General features: G+C 45.3%; 1 protein-coding gene across 1 annotated transcript in view; it reads left to right on the forward strand.

Moving 5' to 3' along the window:
- LOC147438659 (NOL1/NOP2/sun family protein / antitermination NusB domain-containing protein) overlaps positions 1-14,410 on the forward strand; it is a 101,674-nt gene that overhangs the window by 63,456 nt on the left and 23,808 nt on the right. The window contains exons 6-9 of the mRNA XM_086484682.1: positions 4,319-4,405; positions 9,922-10,013; positions 10,102-10,162; positions 10,251-10,310. Of these exons, the coding sequence (XP_086340808.1) occupies positions 4,319-4,405; positions 9,922-10,013; positions 10,102-10,162; positions 10,251-10,310 (300 nt within the window). The remainder of the gene's footprint in view (positions 1-4,318; positions 4,406-9,921; positions 10,014-10,101; positions 10,163-10,250; positions 10,311-14,410) is intronic.

Genomic DNA, 14,410 nt, shown 5'->3' on the forward strand with positions numbered 1-14,410 from the left:
CTTTTTGTATTAATCAATCATCAAAGTACAAGAGAGCTGTTAGGGTTTCACTCTCAGACTCTGCGTCCTGATGCTCTGAGAAGTGAGGCCCTCACCACTAATTTAAAGGTTACAAGGGACGCCCAAAAGCAGAGCCCCAAAAGCTTTTAAAATCAAAAGCATCAGTTCTCTCTCTCTCTTAGAGAGTCTTTTCTCTTTTTTTTTAAAAAAAAAGCAAAAGCAAAATTCGCGTCGCTCATCATTTTCCAAATTTTTTTTTTATAATAATAATCCGCCTCCGCGATTTCCGGAATTTAGGGTTTCTGGCAAAAATTAGGGTTTGCAGGAATTTTAGGGTTTCTGGCATAAATTAGGGTTTCTGCTGTCCGCCACGTCATAACTTTGTGACAGGAGGCCGAAAAATGGATTGAGGTCGCGGAGAAAGGGAAAGGTAAGGAAGCTCCTTGTACACCCACTCTTATTAACATGACCTCTTATAGGAGATATCTCTAGGAGTATGGGAGATATCTCACGGAGATGACGACTACACATGGGTTAGCCATACTTAATGGCTTACAACGATTTCTCGGAGCAGCCGGTTTCACATGCTTGCCACACAGACACGGGGCCAATACAGTGGACCATGTTATGGAACAACCGAGCTTTATTCCTTGAAGTCAGGATTTTATAGTGGTTTGGCTCTTTTGACATTGTCCGTTTCATTTCAATATAGTACAACTCAGACATCAGGAGGAAGGTCACATACCCGTTATACATTTACACCAGAGACTGACTCGGTTTATACAGAGGAGATCTATAGCCGTCTATGCACAACTGGTCCTGGCCTCTCAGTGGAGGAGTGCACCACTTTACTTAATGAGACACTGCATGGTGCTGCATTAGAGGGATAACCACACACTCAGTCGGGTTGGAGGCGACATTCTAGGAGCATGCCCAAGAATAGTTGGTATGATGAGGAGTGCAGAGAGATGAGCGCCCAACTTTAGAGGGATCTTCTTTTAGGAGTCATCACTTACAGACAATCTCGAATTACTTCCCGGCACCTTGTGCGACGGAAGAAACGATTTTACTTGGCTCAGATGGAGCGAAACTTGTATCAGCTGTTCTTGAGTAGAGACTCAGGAGGGGCATGAAGATTCTTTCATGATCACTCCCCTCCCCGAGTGACTACTTCTCCTGGTGTGTTGGGCCAGTATGCGACATTGTTATATACGGTTCCTGGACAGGACCCCTTTCCAGATCTTACAGAGCCATGCCTCCTACCAGCACCTTCTTTACCATTGAGATGGTAAAGAGAGCCATTGACATGATGAAGACCAACAGGGCATATGATCATGATGGTCTAGTAGCAGAGCACTTTATACATGCTAGAGATATGTTGGTAGAGGTTCTTGCAGTGTTGTTCAATCGTGCCATGTGTGAGGGGGTTACCTGAGACTTGGAGGTTGTCTACTATTGTGCCTATCTGCAAGGTAGGTGATCCTCCAGAGCCTGGAAATTACCGCACTATTATGGTTGGGCACACATTGGCACGGTTGTATGCATCCATTCTTGAGCAGTAGTTGAGTAATTGGGCAGAGGGTGAGGGTGTACGGCAAAGTGCCAGATTGGTTTCAGGAGGGGTTTCTCCACTCTTGATCATATTCCGACACTCAGAGCCATCATTGAGGAGGCAGGTCACATGGTAGACGGATTTATTGTAGTTTTGTGGATTTCCGCAAAGCATTTGACATGGTATCGAGAGCTCGATTGGTGTGCAGACTGCAGGAGATGGGGGTGCCCATAGTGTTGATTTGGGGGATTATGGCTCTATACAAATCAGTGATGGGACATGTACGCACCCTGCAGGGGATATCGTGATTTAGTCCACTCCACCTTTGGTGTGAAACAGGGTTGGTCATTGTCTCCTACTCTATTTGATATGTATGTTGATGAGGTGTGTGATTACATTGATAGAGAGGGTGATAGAGGTGCGCAGCTGGCAGTGACGTGGATCCCATTGTTGTTATATGCTGATGATATTGTGTTGATCTCTGACTCACGAGAGTGTATGCAGTGACAGTCGGATGCATTACACAGTTTTGCAGAGGATAGTGGATTGTCTGTAAACCTTGGTAAAACCAAGGTTATGGTGTTTAACACCACACCATAGTGGATTAGGAGATCAACACAGACTTTCACATATGGTTAGGAGATTGTAGAGTATACAGATGCATAGGCTTAACATAGGGTTGTCTTCACTGGGCCGAGGTTTTCTTTGGGGAGAGCAACAGAGACTAGACTGACTAGAGCTTTTGCGGTCTTGTGAGGCTTGGAGAGGATGTGTTCGCAGGTTCAGTTTCAGGAACCTCGGGCAAAGTTATGGCTCTTTGATACTTTAGTAGCCTCAGCTATGTTGCATGGAGTGCAGATGTGGGGACCTTTTGTAGGCCAGGATGGTTAGAGACGTATGTACCCCATGCTATGATTTCGAGTAGAGCTAGCTGCCCCTTCTATGGAGATTGAGGCGCTTACCAAAGCAGTCTCCTTTGTGCACAGCTTGTGGGCTACTAGAGACAGATATGCTAGACTGGCCCTTGAGTCTTCCAGACAGTTAGCTCTTCAGGGGGACAGTTCATGTTGGTACGCACACATGACATCATGGTTTCAGACGCATGGCTTCATTCGACCACTACCGGCACTCTCACCGACCGAGCATTGGAGCCACGGAGATCGAGACGGCCACGATTGAGCAAAGGGGCTACACAACATCGATGGAGACTACAACAGAGGATTCGAGCCATACTCTCTCGACATCCAGAGTGTAGATGAGGATGGATTCTAGTAGTAGTATCTTTGTTCTAGTTCTTTTTGTACCAGACATGGTCTTGGATTCACTATTTTGTAATAGATTGGTCTCATAGGTCATTTTGCCCTTTTGAAGACGTTAATATAACATTTCATTTCATTTCCTCTCTCTCTCTCTCTCTCTCTCTCTCTCTCTCTCTCTCTCTCTCTCTCTCTGTACTGCCAAAGAAAAAGGGAAACTTGCTTGCTATAGAGGCGGCAAAGTGGTAGTACTTTAGAAATGCACCGCATGATGGTGGGAGACCTATGGGACCAACCTAAAGCTCATGGTACGGAATTGCAATGGGTCTTTCTGATTGGATGTCAGAGCATTCAAGGATTCTTTCAGAGGGAGGGCCATTATTTTGTATTTAGAGATGCATTAGAGCCCAAAGAGTAGAGTCTTGAAGGTGATCGGATACAAATGGGAGAGCACATGCAAACAAGTGGCTTGTAACGAGCAGAGTAGTAGAATAGATGACAAGTGAAGGGAGAATGGCCAAAGAAGAGCTTTAGCAAGTATGAGTTCAACTCGCAGGATTATAGAAGCTCTCAGAAGGTTTTGGATGTATTCAAGAAACCTTAAGGAACAGATGCTGATGGGCATCAAGAAAACAGTGCCGGTGGTAACAACCCGTAGGAGGAAAACGTGGAAAGAGGTGCCGTAGTGGGTGCAGAAGAAAGATGGCACGTTTCTAATGCGCATAGATTACTAATCTCTAAACAAGATCACAAAAAACATGAATTGTTTTCGATTTCTCGGATTGATCACATTCTTGATAAGTTACAGGGTGCAAGCATCTATAGTTGCATAGACTTAAAGAGCAGATATCATCAGATATGCATAGCCCGATAAGATTGCTTTCCCCACTGCTTTTGGACTTTATGAATTTTTGGTCATGCCTTTCGGCTTAACCAATGCTGCTGCCCACATTCAATTGAATGATGGATCGTATCTTCAATCCATACCAGGCATTTACTAGAGTACTCTTTGATGACATACTAATCTTCTCTAAAACAGAAGAGGAACATCAAAAAGCACTTGTGCATGGTGTTTCAGGAACTGTGTAAGCATGAATTGCATATAAATGCAAAGAAAAGTGAATTCTTTCTCATGGAGATTCACACACACACCCCAAAAAGGGAAGAATGAGGTATATTTAGATGGATGTACGAACACTGTTACATGCATGAGTGTCTATAGTTGTATATTTGTGGACGGAAATGGTAGCCCCCCTTTTTTTGGGGGGGGGGGTAGGTGGCATGTGGTGGTGCTGTGTGCAGCGAGTTCAGCTTTCCAGGTTGGTAACTTAGCAAAAGACGTACTTGCCAATTATGCCGGCGCCAAGGGATTGCAGCAATTAGTTAACAACGGAGAGTCAATATTAGATCGCAGAGTTCTATCTAATATATCAAACTGCAGATAGAGCATCTAATTGTTTAGATGAATGTGCTTCATTTTAATTGAAATTGGGCATGTTTTTGATGGCAGGATAATGGTACTTTGTTGACGCCAAAAGTAAAAGGAGATGATCGTTCTCAAGCTCGGGCTCTTGCTGATTTGCATTCTCATCCTGTGGTATGCACTTGACTCCTCCAATTAGAAATTTTCTATCTTTCTGCATGTTTATTTGCAACAACGAACTTTGTATATTTTATGAAAGCTGAGCATTTCACTTGAGGCAAGGCGTGAGACTGCAGAATTGTGTTTATTTTTAGTTTGCTATACCACCAGTCGGGGCCCTGCAGAATGAATGCAGCTTTTCAATTTTCTGATTGCAGGTCTCTTCCGCTTGTGTTGTTATCAGTACTTCAGGATACCCTATAGCGAGCCTCTTGTTGTATGAACACACTTTGGGCCACATTGCCTTGGTTCTTGTGGAGCTCTGCTCCTGAGTCAAGATGGTTGTGATCACTAGCAAGCCTTTAGGGTTTGGAAGCTTTTGAAATTATATATCTATCTTTTCGAAAGAGAAACGGATCTTTCATGGATTGTAGATACTTGTATTGGTTATAAAGTTGGCAAAGAATATGAGGTGCTTTGTTTCAAGTCACTGGGCCTATAAATTTCCTAGTTCCACTGCTTCAAAAACAAGAAATCACCGTCCAGAAGCAAACGGGAAACTCCTTTACCATGTGCACTGTAGATTGACCTTCTGAAGCTATGATGGTTGACATGTCTTTTGTTAAGGCTGATATAATTTGGAGCATTTATCACTTGGATTTTTAGAGGAGGATCTTCATGAGGGTAACCCCCTCGTTTAGTCGATCATCTTGCTATCGTATCTTCATCTCCTACACATTCATATTCTCAGAGTGCTAATGCTTTTGCACATGTTCATCAGACTAGGCATGTGCATTACCACTTTGTTCGGGAGAACATTGAGGATGGTTGTATTAGCTTGGAGTGTTCTCGCACTATAGTTGTTGTCATACTAAAGAAAATCTTGTAGATCTTCTTTCGAAGCCTCTGCCTCGACCTCGACTTCGATTGGATGTGGAGTTGGACACCAGTAGAAAATTCCACACGATAGCGTACAAGGCTGTGCAGTAATCACGTGCCACTGAGTAGTCAGAAAGACTCCGGAAGAGGTGGTGTTGGAGATATGTCATCCCGAATGGTGACATTCTAGGTTGCATGTCATAGTTGGTTGGCCATAATGGCTTTGCATCCGAATATTAGTCCATTTTGCCCATTTATTAGCTAATGTGCTATTTTTTGTCACAAAGTGATGATGTGGCATGTCTGTCTCGACGAATGAGAGAAGCAAGGCCCAAGCAGGAGCCAAATTGAATCAAAGGACCCGAGTTTGAGCTTTGGCATGCATAAAACATTGCAGGAATCCTGTCGATGGAAAATGTGGGCTGATGTGGCATGGCTTATTGACATACCGACTTGGCACCGTTGGTAGCTTTTGGGCATCAGTTATTAAGAGCTCTGACTCTTGGGTGACAGCTTTCGATTGTTAGAGCTTGTGGGGATGCCAAGTTCTTAGGAGAGTGTTTTGGTCTTGCATGCCTTTTAATATGAGGCATGGAGAGCCACTCTTGGAGATCATTGCTTGGAAGTAGATTGCAGAGTTACTCCTGGGTAGTTGTACTCTTTGATTATCAATATGAAAAGTACCGTGTGGGGTATATGACTTAGGGGTTAGTGCATCCGAAAGTGGAACTTCGCCACTTTGCGACTCGCCTCGAATTCCCTCTTTTTAAGTTTCAAGTTTTCAAGTTCAGTCGTTTGTTTGGTGAAAGCAAGGCCAAAACTGACATCCTCCGCCAAGAAGAAGGGTTCTAATTCTCTCATCACAACAGAGGATATTACAGAGCGACGAGAGCAAACATACGAAAATCTTGGGACCCTCACTAACTCGCAAGGGCCATAAGTCCAAGTCTTTTGCAGGTTACTTGGGCAAGAAACCTACTTTTCCGAATCTACCAAAAAAGGGGTCTAGAGGAGACCCCATTGGCGTGCCGTTCACTTTGACGACGAGTACCCAATTACTATAGAAGAGGAGCGGCCTTGGCAAAGAATGTAATCACTTCCGACAATGGATTGGACGGAAACACTGAGACAACTACAGTTTGCAACACTTTGCAACACTATTATACTTTAAAGAACTTGAAACAAATGAACTAGAACAAAGAGTGAAAGGAGAGAGAAAAGAAAAGACAACAATCCCCATTCAACAATAGAAAAGACACAGTGAAGCGAACTGACAATCCCCATTCAACAATAGAAAAGACACAGTGAAGCGAACTGACGTGCTCCCTGCGGCTGCTCCCCCACACCCCCCCTCTTGCTTTTGCCATCGCCCTCAACCCCCCTGCTCGCCTGGCTGCACGCTCCCTTCCTCCCCTCCTCGCTATCCTCCCTGTTCACTGCCCGTTGCCTCCCCCCTTCGATGCCCAGTCTGCTACCCGCAGCTGTACCCTCCCCCTGCTTGTTTCAAATCGCTTTTGTAAGTCGGCTAGATTTCTCTTGATTGGTGGCAAACTTCTAGTTTGTAATAAAGCCAATTTAAAGGCTCACTTGCTTTCAATAATATAGTACTCGTGAGTGCTTCTTGCTGTGAGTATTGAGCGTTGCAGCTTCCATGGCGATCACATAGTGTGTGTGTGTAGCTTACTCTAATCCAAAATGGTATCAGAGCCAAGCGCAGCCTGCTTACCTTATGTTTCTCGGTAAATCAGCAATGCATTTATCTTCTGCAAGCTTTGTCGAACTCTCTGCCTAGAAGCTATTCTTCGACTTCTGTAGTAAGCAAAAGCCTCTCTACTCTGTTCGCCAACCCTCGCAGCAAAGCTTTAATACTCAGTCGACCCTCTCAACTTGATGCTCGGAAGCGGCAATGGGCAATCTCTGAACCGCAGCACTGGCCCAAGGTGAGACATTGTGGACTTGCATCCCAATCGAATTCGATTGTACTGATTCGTGAGGAAGCTTGGGCGATCCCATCCCCAAATTTCCAGCAACGCTAGCCTCACAATGGCGTTTTTTATATTGGACGGCTGCAACGGCTTTCTACGTGGTTGATTTTCATCTCTGAAGCACTATTAAGGTTTTAATTTTAAAGGCCAAGCAAGCCAATGGTCACACAATCATTCATTTTTTTGTTCAGTGACTCACACAGTGAGCATTTATTATTAAGGTTGTGTGAGGACTCATATGCATTGTCCGCATAAGGTAGCCATCTATAAACGAGAGTCTTTCATGCCTTCAAAAGGAAGCAATCACCATTGGGCTCAGAGCATCTCTTTTGACTCGTCTACCGCTTCAGGCACTTCGCCGGCAAACCCTCAAGCGAACGCTCAACAACCTGAAGTGACGTCTCCCCCGGTTTGTCAAGGTGTCTGTTTCAAAAGGACGGCAAGGAAGCGCATATTACCCAACAAGCGGCGGTGGACCATTGAAAAGCCAATCCACTAAATGTTGAATTGAAATTCAAAATGTATGGAAAATCTATTTGTTAGAAATTCAATTTTGTCAAATTTTCATCACTCTTTGCTTAATTTTGACTGCCACTTTGTAAGACAATCGACACTGCTCTAACAAGAGTAAGACCCTGTCATGGCACCTTTAGAAAAAAATGAAAAATTTGATGGTACTAATTTTCACACATGGCAAACAAAAATTAGGTTTCAATTGATGAAGAAAGGATTGTGGAACATTGTAAAAGGCACGGAAACACACACAAGTACTATAGAGGGTAGTGCATGATGGGAAGTTAAGAACGATAAAGCCTTGGGAATTATAAGAGAGAATGTTGATGACTCTTCAGTGCACTACTAGAGACAAATATGCTAGACTGGCCCTTGAGTCTTCCAGACAGTTAGCTCTTGAGGGGGACACTTAATGCTGGTATGCAGAGATGACATCATGGTTTCAGACGCATGGCTTCACCATGGACAAGCTTCCCCCTTTCCAATACTCTCTTCAAGCACCCCCGATGTCTCTTACACGGGTGGAGATTATGGATAGAGCTGCCTCAAGAGTTGGGCACGAGGATGGATTTCTGTAGAGAGCATCTTCTCCACCTCACAGGATATGGGTTTGTGATTCGACCTAGCTATGTGGACACGCTTATGTCTCATGGTTTGCGGTGTGCCATTGGTCAGATACACACATTCTCACATCAGCTGGAGATTGAGACTGGTAGATTCAGAGGGATACCAGCACATAACAGGATATGCCGCTTATGTCAGCTAGGGCCAGAGACAGAGCTACATTACATATGCCATTGCACAGTGTACTATGAGATATGGGGCCGCTTCCATTGCTTATTCAGAGAGGGTTTCGGTCCTTTCTCTAGAGTCATGAGTCATGAGGATGAGAGATGTCTTGGGCTATATCTACTTGAGTTACACAGATATAGGGACACTTTACTGGGGAGAGATAGAGAGAGACAATCCTAGAGATAGATTACAGATTTCTTTTCACTAGATATGGGACAGCCAGGGGAGCAGCCATCACTGCAGAGCTCGGCCCACACTCATTCGACCACTACCGACACTCTCATCGACCGAGCATTGGAGCTACGGAGATCTAGACGGCCACGATTGAGGAGAGTGGCTACACAGCATTGACGGAGACTACAGCAGAGGATTCGAGCCATACTCTCTGGACATCCAGAGTGCAGATGAGGATGGATTCTAGTAGTAGTATCTTTGTTCTGGTTCTTTTGTACCCAAACGTGGTATTAGATTCACCATTTTGTAACAGATTGGTCTCATAGGTCATTTTGGCCTTTTGAAGACGTTAATATAACATTTCATTTCATTTCAAATCTCCCTGCCTTGTTCACATAAGGCTGTGGAAGGTAATGACATGGCAGCAATGTCAAGGAAGAGAAAACCTTTCTCTCTTCCACCACCTCCTATTCCTCTTCTAAAGGCCAACCAACCCCCCCCCCCCCCCTCCCGCCCGTGAGGACTTCCACCGACACCTTTTTCCTCTAACTAATGGAGCATTGTCCTGCACTCATGTTGAGCTTGTGCAGCTACCGCTTCTGTGAACTGTAGGGAGTCGCAGAGATGAAACTGCTGGTGTTCCGCCTGGAAGTGAGAAATTTTCTTTTCTTCCACTGCCGCACTGTGAACCTAGCCTTAGTTTTCCTGCCGGCTCTAAATTCTAACACTACAAAGGAGGGAGGAAGCACATATGACAGACAATGAGAAATGATTGCTAGAAAGGCTAACAGTATGTGGTGGCTAACTCTTGTATAAATGACAAATGAGAGTATACAAACTGAGACAACAGGGTCACTTGTGTGGTGATCCAATCGGGAAACTTGAAGGAAAAAATTGGGGCCCCAAAAAGTAACCCATAATAAAGACCTGGGCCAAATAGCTACAGTGAGTATGCAGGGCTGAAGTAGCAATCTGAGCATGCAATGCATTGTAAGTGCCAGTCTCTGGAGTCTGATCATGAGACACTTTGTTTTAAGCTACTCTATCCTGCTTGTTTATTCTTGGTTTGGCATTATTGTTGGCAACATGTTGTCTCTCCGCATATTCTTAGGCTTATGCTTTTGGCATGCTTACCATAACTTCCCTTTGGCTGAATTAGACTAATTCATTTTTATGATTGTGCGAAAGTGGATGATTAGGCGCTGGATGTCTCGATTTGGCAAGGATGAAACTATTAAACTTATGGAATGGAACAATAAACCTCCCACATATGGCCTTCGGTAAAATATGACTACAGATTCAGATTGCCTATACCAATTGACTATGCTCCATTGCAGCTCAACTTTAATTAATTTGGTTGTTTTACAGGGCCAATTTTGGAAGAGGGTTTTCGAGGGAAGCACTCTTAGAAAAGTTAAAGGATATTGATGTATGTGCATTTCAGCTTATTCTTAAACGGGAAAGTTTTTTAACTTCTCATTTTCATAAGCTTTTCTGATGCCTTTCAATGCGTACAGGTGATGTGTGAGCCATCTTCAGTCTTGGAAGATTTTATTCGAGTATCTAGTGGTATGCAGGTAACTCCATATTCACCAATATTAGTTCAAAACACCTTATCTTCACTTCTTCTCCCAAATAGTATGTTCTGGTTGTCTTTGTTTGGGGTCTTTTATGAGGATTATTATATCCACCTTGACCATGGATATACTTTGAGAATGCATCTCTTGAGAAGTTCCGTTATTTTTTGTCTGTACCTCTCTGAGCTATAAGAGGTACTCTTAGAGAATTAGGTGTTGCTGTTCTTTTAACAAGTATTGCACCTCGGCATGTTTGCCTCTTAGCTGGTACTAACCTCTAAGTGTCCAACAATTTCAAAGTGATCTGCAGCCTGTCCCAGCTTATACCCTGACGCTGATATATTCTGGTAATACCTGTCCTCTTCAGTCTTAAGCTCATTGACCTCTGAGATTGATAATGTTGATACTTTCACAGGTCAATATGGGCCCCCTTCTAAGTCGCAAATCAGCTTTATTCCTGCTCTGTCTTCATGCATCTTAGGGTATTGGCCTTCGTCAGTCTTCTCTAGGTAGGCCAGTTTGGACGTTTCTTTTGGGAGGCCTAGGAGAGTGCACCTAGCCTAGAGTTTTGATCAAGGGGTGCTTTATAAGGAGGTCCTCTCTCTTGGTTTTCTTTTACCAGATGATTATTCACAATCAGGTTCACAGTTTCTCTTGTAGTATGAGTATGTGTCGAGGATCGAGGAGGTTGGTCAATAGAGGTGGACATCACTATAGAGGTGAAGCAGGGTTGTCCGCTCTTCCCCACATTTTTTGGGATAATATTGAGGATATTGAGTTTCTCATGGAGAAGGATGTTGGTTTCTATCTTCTATATGCAGTGGCTTATGAAAGTAGACGGCTTAAGGATGCAGAATTGCATGCATCAATCTACGAGAAGGAATGTATGGTTGTGATCCATCCCTTGTTTACTTGGAAGCATTATCTGCTAGGAGCGGATTTTGTGATCAAAACCTATCATCAGAGTTGGCAATATTTTCTCATGCAACAGAAACTATCTGAGAAGCAGATGAGATGGGCTAACTTTTTGTGCATGTTCCACTTCCAAATCCTTCATATGGCTGGGAATAAGAATGCTTATCACCAGGAACTGGAATCACTTCCAGATTTGTATCCAAACAACCCAGACTTCTCCTTTATCTAGAGTAAGTTACAGAACGGAGAGAATGATATCCCTGTTCCATTCAGGATGGCTACCTCTACCACCACCAAGCAATTTGTGTGGCGGTAACTTTGAGGAAGAAAATCATGGAAGAAGCACATGCTTCGCATTTTTTTTTTTCCGAGAAAAAGATCCTTCCATTAGTTAATAAAACTGCCCAAAGGGCTACAACCACCTTTACGAGAGAGGGCTACATCTACCATTGGAGAGACTCTCCTAATGAAAAAAGAACATATGTACAATGAGGGCTAAATCAAGAGATGGGAGGAGGGAAAAGCCACACAGGTGGTCGGTAGTGCCATCTGGGCTCACCCGCGGACCATGGTGAAGAAAGGCCATAGACGTGAGAGTTGTAGGAACGCCTCTCTGCACTCCCGCATGCGATCGGAGCTGCCCTGAAGTCTCTGGAACTGTCCCCTGAGAGTATGGATCAACTCCAGACAAAAGCCACGAACAGTCTCCGTTGGTGGGACAGGGCGAGCCTCGAAGATGCGGAAGCAACCGGCCGACCAAATGAACCAGAGTCAGGCCACAGACGAGCTCCCAACACACCTCTCTCTCACTGCACCACTCTTGGGAAGTAAGCTCTGTAGCAGGCTGGAGTGTAGGTCGACCCCCTAGATCACTATCATCCATCTGGTGGAAGATAGCTCAAACTGTAGCGCAGGGCCTGTGAGGGTGGACCAAGCAGCTGCACCCGAAGTGTACTGTCACCCTGTTTAAAGAGCTGGCATGAGCCGAAGAACGCGAAGCCAAACCTACTGTGCCATGGGGCAGTCCCACAGACAGTGACGTTGACTCTCCAAAGGATGGTCACAAGTTGCACATGCTGCCGAAAGGCCACTATGTACTAGCCAGCTACCCGTTGCTTTAGCTCTATGTGCAACTAGCCACTAGAACAAAGTGACTCGCCGTAGCTGTCTAGAGTCCCACAACCTCGCCCAAAATCTTGACAAGAACTCAGCTGTGAGACCCTCCTCGTGCCACTGATGTGCTGCAGCAGGACGAGCCTCTCTCCGTGCTGCTAGTATGTGACGCGCAGTCGCACAGTGTACTGAAAGAAAGGGATCCTAGGGTGGTCGGCTGAAGAGAAGGACTCTCCAAGATCACACTTCACTCGTGCCAGAGGGTAGCTCTCCCAAGCCGAAAGCCGCCAGTGGCCTATCTCAAGATGTGCTGGGTCAGGATCTATGACACAAGTCCTCTCACAGATGCCTACTACTCGAATCCTCTGAAAACAACACTCTGCAACTTGTGAAGCCTCTACTGAGACTCTGTGTAGTCGACCCTCCGCTTGGATCTCAAAGAACATGGAAGGTACGGACTCTAAGCAAGCGCAAATTGCAATGAGGACCTCTAGTCGCGTGAATGCCCCCATCATTGCTTTCTCTAGAGGAGTGAGCTACTCAGCTGGTAGAGCCTTTGTGATGTCCTGGCACATGCTCTGCACCCCTCTCATTCCTTGTAGCTGGATGCTCTGTACCTCCTCTGGCAAACTTGAGAACTGAAGCCAATCGCCTAGAGTGTGTGCTGGACCCTCTGCCATGGGACCCCAAGAAACATGAGGTCTACTACCAACCAAGTGGCCTTTGTGAGTGCTAACCATGGGGTTCCAAACAAGGGGCTGTCTCAAGCGCTCCTCCGTGCAAGTGGGCTTGTGCTGCTCTAGGCCACACTGTAGCTGCTCCCAAGACCGAAGCAGGCTCACAACAAATCGATCCTCTAGTCTCCTGCTCAGACCAACTCTGTGCATCTCTGTAAAGACCCACCTGATGGAAGGGCTCCAAGGGCCTCCTGCCTGAGGCATTCAAGCTCTAAGCCGTTGAAGCAACAACTTCTTCCAGGGCTCCTCTCTTGGAAGCAATCCTCTGACAACAAACTTCTCAAGAAGGGCTATGCTCTGCTGTGCTAAGTCTATGATCCCCAACCCCCCTTGAGAACACAGTAGAGTGATGACCTGCCAGGCTACCTTGGCCCATGCTAACTAGGTGTCGCGTCCAGACCGAAGGAAATTCCTGATCAGCCTCTCTAACTGGCTGATGCAGGAGCTCAAAAAGATCCAGCAAGATATAATGTACCACATAGTAGCCAACAACACTTGGTTGGCCAATACAACTCTGCGTGCCAAAGAAAATTCTTGATCAGCCTCTGCCTAAGTAGGTGTCGCATCCAGAACAAAGAAAATTCTTGATCAGCCTCTCTAACTGGCTGATGCAAGAGCTCAAAAAGATCCAGCAAGATGTAATGTACCACATAGTAGCCAACAACACCTGGTTGACCAATACTACTCTGCCTGCCAAAGAGAGCCGAGCCGAACTCCAATGTAGCAACTTCCTCCTGATGGTTAGGAGGAGGGGAGCAATCTGTTGCTCAGGAGACAAGTCCAGGCCAACCTGACAGCCCAAGTAGTGGACTGCAGTTCCTTAAGGAATCCATCTAAAGTCCTCACCTGGCGACCAATCAGGCATAAGAGCATTGCCAACCCAGAAAGTCTTTAAAAGTGTGGAGATGTGGTTGTGCCACCATGAGAGATTGATAAGGTCAAGGTTGTCCCTGTTGGTATACTTGCAATGCCACCTCTCTCAGTTTTGCCACCACAATATATGCTGCACAGTTTGTAAGGCCCCCATATGAGGAGAAGCCAATGGTGCACATATATTTGGTGGATTCCAGCCTCTCTATTTGAGTCGTGGATGGCACGAAGCAAATTTACCGGAATATTCCTTTCGTCGGAATATCTTGGCCGGACGGCGGACAAAAGACAATCAGAAAATGACTGTCCGGTGGCCGAGTTCTAGGAATACTTGTCTACCCAAAAGCGGCTACACATGGGCGCATGGGAGAGTCCTACTTGGACTTGGTTACACAAAGGCGGCCACACACATGGACACGTGGCCAAGTTCTACTTGGACTTGGCTATCTAAGGGCGGCTACACAT

The sequence above is a fragment of the Adiantum capillus-veneris genome, chromosome 16, assembly GCF_014529385.1.
Source record: "Adiantum capillus-veneris isolate H3 chromosome 16, ASM1452938v2, whole genome shotgun sequence".
Lineage (NCBI taxonomy): Eukaryota > Viridiplantae > Streptophyta > Polypodiopsida > Polypodiales > Pteridaceae > Adiantum > Adiantum capillus-veneris.